We start from the raw sequence: 10,520 nt of genomic DNA, 5'->3' as shown, positions 1-10,520 counted from the left end.
ATACAATAGCACCCAAGGGTGCCCCTATGACACCCCATAGTGCCACATGGCAACCCAAGGACATCCTGCAACACCCCATAGCATCCTCACAGTGCTCCATGGTATCCCCCTGGTACCCCATGGCATCTTCACAGTCCCCATGGTTTCCTATGACATCACCATGGCCTCCCATAGAACCACGACATCACCCCATAGCATTCTCACCATCCCGTATGGCATCCCCATAGCCTAAGGTGCTCCTTGGCACCATATGGCAACCCGAGAACATCCTATGGCATCTCCACAGCTACTTCACAGCACCGTATGTTGCTCCATAAGTGTTCTCACAGTCCCCTATGGCGACCCCATAGGACCCCCTGCCCACTGCTGGATGCCACACGTACCCCCCAGCACAGAACCACACCAGGCTCAGAAACATCACCTTTATTGCACAGCCGGGGCATGGGGGGGCTGCCCGGTGCTGCCTAGAAAATGCTGAGATCACTGTAAAAAGGGGGAGGGGGGGTGGAGCCATGGGGTGGAGGACATGAGGCACCGCCGTGGGGCAGCATCACCCCAATGGGTGCATCGTGGCAGGGGGAAAGGCAGACTGGGGGGGAATGGGGCTGGCATGGGGTTGTGGCACCACTGGCTTAGAATAGGGTGACATGGACACGGTGTGATACAGCCACCAGGTGCCCTCTGCTGGGCCCCACACACGTGCTCCCACCATGACACACAGGGCTGCCCCCCATGTCCCCGTACCTGGGGGAGCTCCTGAACCCCACGTCTGTATTTGGCATTTGTGGCTTTTCCCAGGTGTGGGGGGAGACAAAATGCCCCGGGGCTCTGTGGGTCCGTAAGGCCACCGGGTGGGGGTTGGGGGGGGGGTTAAACGGCCCCCTCACAGCTCCAGGTCAGTGCCACCGGACGATGGCTTCAGGGGGACGGAGTCAAAGCCGTCTGGGGTGCGCTGCGGGGAGGGGGGACACTGAGAGATGGGACACCCCTCCCTGTGGGACACCTCCTTCACGGGGTATCCATCCCCATTAGACACTGCATATCCCCTCCATAGGACAAATCAACCCCTTGGGACCCTGCAACACATGGGACACCTGTAGACCCAGGAGTGGCTCTCATCCCTTAGGATGCTCAGCCCCGTGGGACACCTCCATCCCTTGCAACATCCCCATCGCCTTCTCTCCCAACCCACATCCCATGGGAAACTTTCATCCCTGATCTCATGGGACACCCCAACCCTTGGGACCCTTCATCAACCCAATGGAACTCCTCCATCCACACGACACTTCTCCATCCCTTGGGCAATCCCCTGGTTCACCCCCATCCCTTGGATCAACCCCACAAGACACTCCCATCCATGGAAACAACCCCCCCCCCCACTGGGACAGCCCTGTGGAACACCTCCATCCCCACAGGACCCCCCTGCTCCCGTTCCCACTCCCACCTTGGTGGTCAGGCAGCGGATTTTGCCCAGCAGGGACTTCTTGCTGGTGAAGATGAGCTCATCCTCCCCGTCCTCCCCCTCCATGATGGCACAGCTGTCGGGTGCCGGCAGCTCGCTCTCCTTGGCGGCCGCATTCAGCACCAGCCGCGAGTACTTGTACTCCAACCTGGAGACACCCCCATAACCACAACCTGCACACGGGGACAACGGGATGGGGTGGGGGGGTCGCAGGGGACGTTCCCCCACACTCACTTTTGGTTCTTCTTCCAGAAGTAAGCAGCCAGGGCAGCCAGCAGCACGGCCACGCACGTCCCCACCGAGACGCCCACCTTCAGCCAGAACTCGGCGCTGCGGCACGGCCGGACCCGGGGGGGGGGCAGGCGTTGCCCCCCGTGGCACAGCCGAGGCTCCCGCCACACATACATGGTCCTCTGCTCGTGCCAAGGGGGGGGGAAGGGGGAAGGGTCAGGCCGGTGCCATCCCGTCCCTGCTGTCCCCATCGGCCCTGCACGCCCCGTACCTGCACGCCGCCCTGGCACGCACCCACGATGGCACGGAAGTGGCTGGCGGAGCAGCGCGGGCAGCCCTCGGCTGTTGTCCACAGGAGGTGGAAGGTGCAGCCATCACAGGTACCCTCGGGGCATTTGCTGAGGGGGGGGGGACACACAGAGCTATGGGGGTGGCTGTCCCACCCCCATCCCCTCCACGGATGGCATTACAACGGGGCACAGCGCACAGGGACACAGCGGCAGCTGCCCCCAAAAGCAAAGCCCTCGAGGATGGAGCGCTCCCTGGGCTCATGCACGGGGACAGCTGGAGCGCGGGGACACCTGGAGACACGCTGCTGCCCCCCACACCCCCACGGTGTGACCCACCTGGGCACAGCCAGGCCGCCGGTGCCCGGCCGCAGCGGGTCGCAGCGCAGGCGGATGGTGGTGGCCCGGCCCCCGGCGCAGGACTGTGTCACCTCGCTGGACCTGCGGCGACCAAAGGGAGTCCAGCACATCCCCAAGGCCCCCTCCCCGTCCACATGTTCCCCCCCCCCCCCTTCAAAACACCGCACACCTGAAGAAGAAGACGAGGTCGGGCAGCTCGGGGCTGGCGGGGGGGAACAGCTCGGGGGGGGCGGCGATGCCATCCAGCGTGGAGCTCACGGTGACGCCTGCGGCGGCGCTCAGGTGACACGGGGGGACTCAGCACCCGCGGCGTGCCGGGAGCGGGCACCGGGACACGGAGGGGGTTGGGGCTCACCCAGGAGGCGGTCGGCCAGGCTGACGGGCTGCGAGGACACGGCGGCGCGGTGGCCCACCACGTCCGAAGGCACCACGATGGCCTGACACACGTGGGACGTCACCAGCCGGCCGGAGCCGCCCTCGTCGGGGAGCCGCGCGTCCGTCACGTTGTCGGTGCACGAAGCTGCCTTCCTGCCCTGCCGGCGGCACGGCGTCGGGGTGTGCGCAGCAATGCACGTGGTGGTGCGTGCAGATGCTTCTGAGAGTGCATTGCCAGCCCTTTGTGCAAGGACGCGTGTGTGCGTTGCACGACGGCGTGCACTCCTGCATGTGGGCTTTAAGGACTTAAGCACGTGCTTGTAAGCATGCTTGTACCACCTTGTGCAAGCAGACACAAGTGCTTGCACAGCCATGTGCTTATATGTGGGTTCACTGATTGTGAGCACAGCTCACGTCTGCATGGCTGCATGCACGAATGCACGTGTGCTTGCACAACCACATGCCTTGTGCATTTGCAACCATGTCTGACCACAGGTTTGCACACCTACGTGCATGTGTGTTTGCTTAACTGCACGGCCACATGTTTGCATGACTGCACAGCCACATGTTTGCATGACTGCACGGCCACATGTTTGCATGACTGCATGCATGCGCTTGCATCAAGGTGTCACCCCCTGCAGTGCTCCCCTGCCCCCCCACACTCACGTGGTTGCCGCAGAGGCTGATGTTGAAGTGGTGGAAGTATTTGAGGCCTTTGGAGGTGAAGCTGGGCCCGCTGGTGAAGGTGGTGCTGGCAGACAGTGCTGAGAAGTCGTAGTGCAGCGTGTGGCCGGGCAGGGCCAGTGAGAAGGTGCAGTCACTGTAGCAGAGGGAGCGGACCTGCCAAGGAGGAAGGGGGGTAGGTGGGCTGCTGTCACCCAATGGGGTCCCATTGTGCCACCCAGCCAGGGTGCTGTCACCCACAGGGAGGGCTGGAGGGTGTCACCCATCAGGATGTGGGATGTGTGGGGATGCTCACCTGGTTGCTGCGGGTGCCGGGGCCGCAGGGCTGGCAGGCAGAGGAGCCATCAGGTGGGTGACCACGCAAGAAGGTGCCGGGGGGACAGGGCTGGCAGGCACCGGTGCTGTGGTCCAGGGTGTGCCCGGGGGGGCAGGGGGCACAGGGCCCCCCAGTGCTGGCACAGCGGCGGCAGAAGGAAGCCACCCCCCCCAGCACGTTGGTGACATTGATGGAGTAGAGCTTGGCCACATCGCTGGTGTAACGCCGGCCCTGGAGACGTGGTCAGCATCACCCGGTGCTGGGTGGGGGGCGGAAGGGGGAAAAGAGGGGGGGGGGGGTGACTCTGCTGTCCCCATCCCTGTGCTCCCACTCACTGCCTCACGGTATCGCGTGCGCTGGAAGGCCCACGTGAAGCTGGTGGTGGCATTTTTCTCCACCACGTAAGTGTAGGACTGCTTCCCACGGGGCCCCGTCCACGTCTCCACCGGTGTGTTGGTGCGTGAGTTGATGCCCTGCAAGGGACAGCACGGGGGATGTGGGCACCCCACAGCCCAGCCATGCCAACCTCCCCCCCGCCACCACTCACCACCATGAAGTACAGCTCACAGCTGACGCTGCAGACCGTCTCAAAGACGAAAGTGATCCGCGCCACCTCCTTGCTGTCCCCATCCTCCAGCGCCGGCTGCGGGGGGCTGGGGACGTGGGGACGGTGGGGATGTGGGGACGCGGCCGTGGGGATGGCACTGCCCCCCCGTGGACGCGGCGGGCGCTCACCTGAAGCCGGGCACCAGCAGCGTCAGGATCATGAAGTCGTTGTCCGAGGCTCCCGCTGCCGTGTAGATGTAATCCCCGGCCACCTCCCAGCCTGCGGGGACACGGGGACGGCTCGGTGACATCCCCTGCGCCGCGGGGACGGGGAGGGGACGGCGTGGCGGTACCTGCCATCCCCTTGTACTCGAAGTTGATGCCGCTGAGCACGGTGGTCTCCATGTTTGGGGGCAGCACGTTCCACCACTTGTACTCCAGCCCCAGCACCGGCTCGGTGCCGGCCGGGCAGCGCACGCAGCCTGGGGACGGCGGGGACATCAGGGAAAGCAACCACGGGAACTCAGGGCACCCCTCCCCCCCGGGGTCCTCCTTACCGGAGCCGTTGGAGTAGGAGCCGTAGGGACAAGGCTCACAGGCACTGCTGTTGCTTTTGTAGAAGCCGGGGTTGCAGGGGGGGCAGCGGGTCTTCAGCCCCGAGGGGGGCAGCTGGGCAGCAAGGGGCAGCACTTCGCTGCAGATCTTCGGCTCTGCCCATTTGAACATCAGCTGCGTCTGCGCAGGGACACGGGGTGAGCTGCACCGGGACCGGACACGGGCACAGTGCAGTGGGCAGGGATGGAGGTGGCTCGGGGGGGGGGGTCCGTACCTCCCCGTTGGCATCGCACGCCGTGTGTGTGTAGAAGTAATCCTTATCAGTGCAGGGCGGGCGCACCTTGCAGGATGCTGAGCCGGGCTCTGCAGGCAGTGATGGCAGTGAGGTCCCCCAGTGGCACCCAGGGATGTCCCCACGGCCCCAGTCGGAGCATCCCGGGGTGCAGAGCTGGGCTGTCCCCCCTTCTCTTCTCACCTGCATAGGCGGTGGGCTCGCAGGGCTGGCAGGCGGTGGCCCCTTTGCTGGAGAAGCTGTTGGCGGGGCACAGCTGGCAGGAGGAGGAGCCGGCAGCAGCAGCGAAGGTGCCAGGTTTGCAGGGGAAGCACTCGGAGGTGTAGGCGACCCCTGGCAGCGGGACGGTGCTCAGGGGCGGGGGGGGCTGTGGGGACCCCAACCCTGCGCCCACCCACCTACCTGTGATCCCGATGTTCCGCACCAGCACAGGCTTGGGGACCTTGGACCAGACAGAGAACGCTGTGGTCCTCCAGTAGAGCACGTTGTTACCACGGCTCAGCTCCACCTGCACAGCCCAGGGGGGTCCCAGCGAGGGGTCAGCAGCCAGCCCTGTGTGCCAACACCCTCCCCTCTGCGCCCTCAGAGTGTCACCCTGTGCTGGGGTGACAAATGGCCTGGGGGGGGACGAGGGAGGGCTGTGGTGGGGAACCCTTCTGTGGGAGCTGTGCTGTGGGATCCTGAAGGCGCCCCCCACCCTGTGCCATCCCCTCCCCGTGCTCACGCTGTGGAACTCCCAGCCCTTCTCTGTTGTGCGCATCCAGCGTGATTCCTCCACCGTGGGCTGGCACTGGTCGTTCTGCACCTACGAGGACGTGGACAGCATCAGCACAGGGTCACCCCTCTGGCATCCCCGGGACCCCCACCCTGTGCTTACAAAGAACTCAAAGACGATGCTGCTGTCGGGGTAGATGTACTCGAAGGAGACAGTGCCCGACTGCTTCAGGCTGACGGCGTACATCAGCGTGGCCGTGCACTCATCTGTGTTGGAGGCGATGTAGTCCCCCAGTGGCACCCACGTCGACCTGAGGGGGGGGTACAGAATGGAAAAGGGGCACAGGAGGGGACATGGGCTCTGCCCTGTGGCGTTTTAGGGTCTGAATTTAGGGACACTGCAAAAAGGACAGGTTGGACAGGTGGGACAGTCCCAATGGTGGCACAGGGCATGGGGACACCACATGAACCTCGGGGACAGGCAAGTGATGCTGTTGTTACACTTGCAGGATGCTGAGGAGGGAATGAATTCGGGGCAATGCAAAAGGGGCAGGAGAAACCCAGCCCAGGTGCTGCGGAGGACCCAGGGGATGTCCCAGCATGGTGACAATGGAGCATCCCTGTGCCAGCGCAGTGCCACCAAACTGGGCAGGAGGAGGGTGGGCTCCTGCAGCACTGGGAGCGCAGCTGCATAATTAAAGGCAGTTGGAAGTAGGTTACATTTGCAAGCTGCACCGCCGCTGCAACGCGTGCTGCCGGCACGGCTTGGCTCGACGGCTGCCACCGGAGCTGATCAAAGGGCTGCGGTGCAAAACAAAGGCGCCGGCTCATGCTGCAGCACTGGGGAGGGCTGTGGGTGGGAGATCCCTTTGTGATGGGGCCGAGGGGACCCTGAGGGCTGGGGCAGCACGGGATGGGGCTGCTGGGGTGGGGGCTGGGGGGATCCCCTTCTTGTGACCGCGGTGCATCAAGACTCGCAGGGATGGGCAGGGAGGGACCCCAGGTGGTTGGCCATGCATGGACGCGTTGACATCCCAGGGCCACTCACGTGGTGCAGTTCTCCACCACATCACTGAAGCCATCGTCCAGCTCCAGGTTGGTGGCGACGTTGGCGAAGCCGTGGGGCAGCTCATCCCACTCGTCAAAGCGCACTCCGGTGCCCAGTGAGTAGGTGCCCTCAGCACAGGGCTTGCACGCCTGCGCCTTCATGTCGAGGAACTCGCCTGCCTTGCAGGAGAAAGCTGCCCACATGCAGAGGGGGGGCATCAGTGCTGCCCCCTCCCACCACCAGCTCCACCTCCAGGACCCCCCTCCCCACCCTGCCCTATGTGGGATGCTGCTGTGCTGCTGAGCATTGCATTCATTCGGTGTCTTTGACAGCCTCAGGATCAGGAAGAGCCACCTTTACCCCATCAAAGCCCCCCCCCGGCCACCCCCACACCCCAACCTTACAGCACTCGGTGCCCTTGACGGGGTCTGGCAGCCCGGTGCAGAGTCCTGGTGTGTGTGGAACTGCCACCCTCCACCGTGCGCCCGCGCTGTCGCATGCTGTGTACTCATAGTGGTACTCAGACTGCAAGAGAGAATGCATGGAGGGATGAGACCCCACGGGACCGGGACCCCCGGTGAGCTCAGCTGCCATCGTGGTGACATGGTGATATGCATGCTGTGGAACACACCTAGGGACAAGGCTGCTGGGGGCCGGGTTAGGAAGGGTGACACCCCCCCATTCTGATATCCACCCCATGGGGTTCTAAAACCCATGGCAAGCTATGGGGCCACACGCACAACCCCATTGGACGGCACCTCCCTTCCAGGACAGAGTGCCACCGCAGTGCCCAGGGCAAAGCAGCGGAGGCAGCCGGCCCGGTTGGCCTCGGGGAGCCCGCAGCAGGTGCTGCTCATTAAACACGGTGCCGGATGTGCCGTCCTGCTGGGACTCACCCAGGACAGGGATGGGGACAGGTGGCACCCGCAGGGCGGGCGCGTGGGGCTGCAGAGCACAGCGCTGCCGATCGCAGCTCTCCGTGCTGCCATCTGTCCCCGCTCCGGGGATCGCTCAAGGCCGGGCGGAGGCGACATCGGGGGCAGGAAGCACCCAAGGCTCTGTCCCCATGGCCACCGAAGCACCGCAGCCCCCCCTCCTCCCTCCACCTCCCCCCCCCCCCGAAGCACAGAGCTGTGGTTGCTGCAGGTCTGCTCGAAAACAAAGCTCTGATGCTTGCCATCAGCTCCATGCGGTGGCGGTGGGGGGGCACATGAAGACACCCCCTCAGCCCCCTGCATTGGGTGCAGTGCTGCAGGGGTGGGTCTCGGGGCTCCCCGTGGAACAAAGAACGAGTTCCCGGCCCGCAGCGTCACACACCTGCTCCACGCTCAGCAGGGCGTGCAAAGCGGTGATTCCTCCTTCCCAAACTTGGAGGAGCCGCCGGCAGATGGGAATCACCCACTGCACGTTGCCTAAAGCCGCCTCCATTGACCCCAGGGGCGCTGCGGACCTCGGGGGGGCATCCCAGTGAGCAATGGGGATATGGGGGCAGCGGACAACGGAGCTGGGGGCAGCCCCCCCCCCTTCACTCCACACCCCCTCCAACCCCGGCGCCAGCATCAGCGCAGCCCATTGTTTCCAGCTCTGGGCCGTGGAACTAAATAAAGAAATAAATGAATTGGAGCACGGGGGGGGGATAACAATTAAATACAAATCTGAATGGCCCAGATGAAAAGCGGCCGCAGGGGGAGATTGGGGGGGGAGGGGGGGACACACACACAAACACACCGGTGAGTGAGTGGGGCAGGGGAACCCCCCGAGGATGACGGGGATCTGGGTTAGCCGGCAGGGAGCTGCAGGCGGGGGTACATTCGGGTTGGGAGGGATGGAGCTCGGTGCCCCCCCGCCCAGGAGGCTGCCGTGCCCGCCCGCCCCCCCCCCTCCCTTCAAGCCCCGGCTCACCCGGGCAGGACGCTCCGTGCCGCCCCAGTGCGATAAGAGCCGCGCTGTGCCCCGTGCCAGCCTGGGGAAGGCACCCGGTGAGGGGACGCGCGTCCCGCTGCCACCGACCGAGCGCACCGGGCTGGGCTGGGGACCGCCGGGGTGGGCAGAGAGGAGGGGACGGGCGAACCCTGGGCCCCCCGGCAGCGATCCCTCATCCCGGCGCCGTTCTCACGGTCCCCGCCGCTCTCACCGTTAACCGCTGTCCCGCCGGGGCTCGGGGTGACGGACACGCGGACAGAGCGCAGCCCCGTACCGGGACCCCCGGCGGGGGCAGCTCACCCCGGGCACGGCCCCACGGCGCGGCGATGCGCCCCGTACCGCATCCTTCAGCGTGTGCCGCTCGGCTCCATCCCGACAGCGCCGGCACCCCCCCCCCCCCCCGTTACCCCCCGGCACCCGGTAACCCCCCCGGTACCTCCTTGCAGACGTGCAGCCGCTCTTCGACGCGGCACAGTCCTACGGTGGCGGCGGCGGCCACGCACAGCGCCAGCAGCGCCCGCCGGGCCCCGGTACCGGTACCAGCACCGGCCATGGCGCAGCGGCGGCGGCAGCGCTCGGCCCCGCGCGGGCACCGGCACCGGCCCCGCGGTCCCGCCCCCCGCCAACGGCCCGGCCCGGCCCGCGCGCGCACCTGCCGCCACCTGCACCGCCCCCGCCCCGCCCCCGGTACCGGCACCGGAAACGGCACCGGGCGGCGCTCCCCGGGACCATCGCCGTGACCCGGCACCGAGCATCGCCCCGACAACTGCCCCCCCGCCCCCCCCCATCGTTCGGCCCCGCCCCGGTTCCCCGGCAACGGCGGCAGCACCGGACCCGCCATGGCAGGAGGCGGCGGCGCGACCCCGCCGGGCCCCCCCCGGCCCTGGGACCGTCTCCACGCCACATCCGCGCGGTGCAGCCGCGACCACCAGTGAGTGTCCGGTGCTTTTCCTGCCCCGCCCGTTCCCGTTGCGGCGGCTGAGCCTCTTATCTCCGTGCAGGGCCTCCTCGCAGCCCCAACGGGCCCCGGAGCCGTGGCCGCGGAGCTGGGTGAGCCCCAAGAGGGAATCGGTACACCGGATCCAGGGACGGATCGGTACGTGGGCAGCGGGACACACGGAGCGGGCGGGGGGCGCGGCTGCGTGTCACGGGTGGGGGGATGGAGGGGGAAGGGATGGGGGGGAAGGGATGGGGGGGGGGGGGTGGGGGTCGGCTCTGCCCGCAGCACGCTGAGCTGCCGCCCCCCCCCCCCCCGCAGAGTGCCCGCACAGCGCTGCCACCAACGGCGGTTACTCCCGGAAGGAGAACGGCGGCTACTTCTGAGCGCAGGAAGCCGCAATAAAGAGCGGAGCGGAGCCGGGCTCGGTGCGCGGCCGCGGGGTTGGGGGGGTGATGATGGGGGGGGATGATGGGGGGCGGCGGGCGGATCAGAATCGCCTGCGCTCAGGGGCCGGCCGTGGCCAGGCCTCGCCTATCTGATCGACTCATCCCGCCCGCCCGCCGCACACCGCCCGCGGCTTCGCGGCTCCGTTCTTCTCATCTCGGCCGGGGCCGATCGAATAAGATCAATGTGTAGGGAGAGGGCGGCACGCGCTGCCGTCACGCACACTCACGCACATCCCCACCCCCCACCCCACGCACACACACACGCACCCCCCGCACACACGCAGCGCTCCAGCCGCTCTCCGCTCGCTCCGTCCCCCTCCGGCCCTTTTATACCCCCCTCG

The 10,520-nt window shown here is 66.5% G+C and overlaps 2 protein-coding genes and 1 non-coding gene across 8 annotated transcripts; 1 reads left to right on the top strand and 2 right to left on the bottom strand.

Moving 5' to 3' along the window:
* Nucleotides 1-424: 424 nt before the first annotated feature.
* Nucleotides 425-9,719, bottom strand: ELAPOR1 (endosome-lysosome associated apoptosis and autophagy regulator 1). 6 transcript variants are annotated; one of them, XM_072356315.1, is made up of 22 exons: nucleotides 9,230-9,719; nucleotides 7,275-7,395; nucleotides 6,871-7,063; nucleotides 5,986-6,133; nucleotides 5,833-5,913; nucleotides 5,511-5,616; nucleotides 5,292-5,441; nucleotides 5,091-5,179; nucleotides 4,819-4,996; nucleotides 4,615-4,743; nucleotides 4,451-4,541; nucleotides 4,263-4,368; nucleotides 4,051-4,188; nucleotides 3,695-3,946; nucleotides 3,382-3,555; nucleotides 2,696-2,873; nucleotides 2,510-2,606; nucleotides 2,320-2,421; nucleotides 1,965-2,091; nucleotides 1,697-1,875; nucleotides 1,445-1,610; nucleotides 425-1,006 (listed from the first exon to the last, which is right to left on the bottom strand). In XM_072356315.1, exons 1-22 carry the CDS (start codon nucleotides 9,632-9,634, stop codon nucleotides 884-886), a joined length of 3,333 nt encoding a protein of 1,110 aa, XP_072212416.1. In that variant the 5' UTR covers nucleotides 9,635-9,719; the 3' UTR covers nucleotides 425-883. The 6 variants fall into 6 exon arrangements, with proteins under 6 accessions (XP_072212416.1, XP_072212411.1, XP_072212412.1 ...); XM_072356310.1 differs by having other exon boundaries at nucleotides 425-952; XM_072356311.1 differs by having other exon boundaries at nucleotides 425-942.
* Nucleotides 9,591-10,455, top strand: CFAP276 (cilia and flagella associated protein 276). The gene is made up of 3 exons (XM_072356325.1): nucleotides 9,591-9,724; nucleotides 9,795-9,889; nucleotides 10,052-10,455. Exons 1-3 carry the CDS (start codon nucleotides 9,633-9,635, stop codon nucleotides 10,114-10,116), a joined length of 252 nt encoding a protein of 83 aa, XP_072212426.1. The 5' UTR covers nucleotides 9,591-9,632; the 3' UTR covers nucleotides 10,117-10,455.
* Nucleotides 10,216-10,446, bottom strand: LOC140262170 (small Cajal body-specific RNA 2). Its single transcript, XR_011905817.1, has one exon.
* Nucleotides 10,456-10,520: the final 65 nt, after the last annotated feature.

Source organism: Excalfactoria chinensis, chromosome 23, assembly GCF_039878825.1.
Source record: "Excalfactoria chinensis isolate bCotChi1 chromosome 23, bCotChi1.hap2, whole genome shotgun sequence".
Taxonomy (NCBI): Eukaryota; Metazoa; Chordata; class Aves; order Galliformes; family Phasianidae; genus Excalfactoria; species Excalfactoria chinensis.
Note: the sequence above shows the minus strand (reverse complement) of the source record. Positions and strands in the feature narration are given on the sequence as shown.

Coding starts and splice junctions, on each gene's coding strand:
- CFAP276 (XM_072356325.1), top strand. CDS start 9,633: ATGGCAGGAGGCGGCGGCGCGACCCCGCCGGGCCCCCCCCGGCCCTGG. Junction 9,725..9,794: donor CGGTGCAGCCGCGACCACCA/GTGAGTGTCCGG, acceptor ATCTCCGTGCAG/GGCCTCCTCGCAGCCCCAAC. Junction 9,890..10,051: donor CCGGATCCAGGGACGGATCG/GTACGTGGGCAG, acceptor CCCCCCCCGCAG/AGTGCCCGCACAGCGCTGCC.
- ELAPOR1 (XM_072356315.1), bottom strand. CDS start 9,634: ATGGCGGGTCCGGTGCTGCCGCCGTTGCCGGGGAACCGGGGCGGGGCC. Junction 5,180..5,291: donor CGAGCCCACCGCCTATGCAG/GTGAGAAGAGAA, acceptor CACTGCCTGCAG/AGCCCGGCTCAGCATCCTGC. Junction 4,369..4,450: donor CTGCTGGTGCCCGGCTTCAG/GTGAGCGCCCGC, acceptor CCACGTCCCCAG/CCCCCCGCAGCCGGCGCTGG.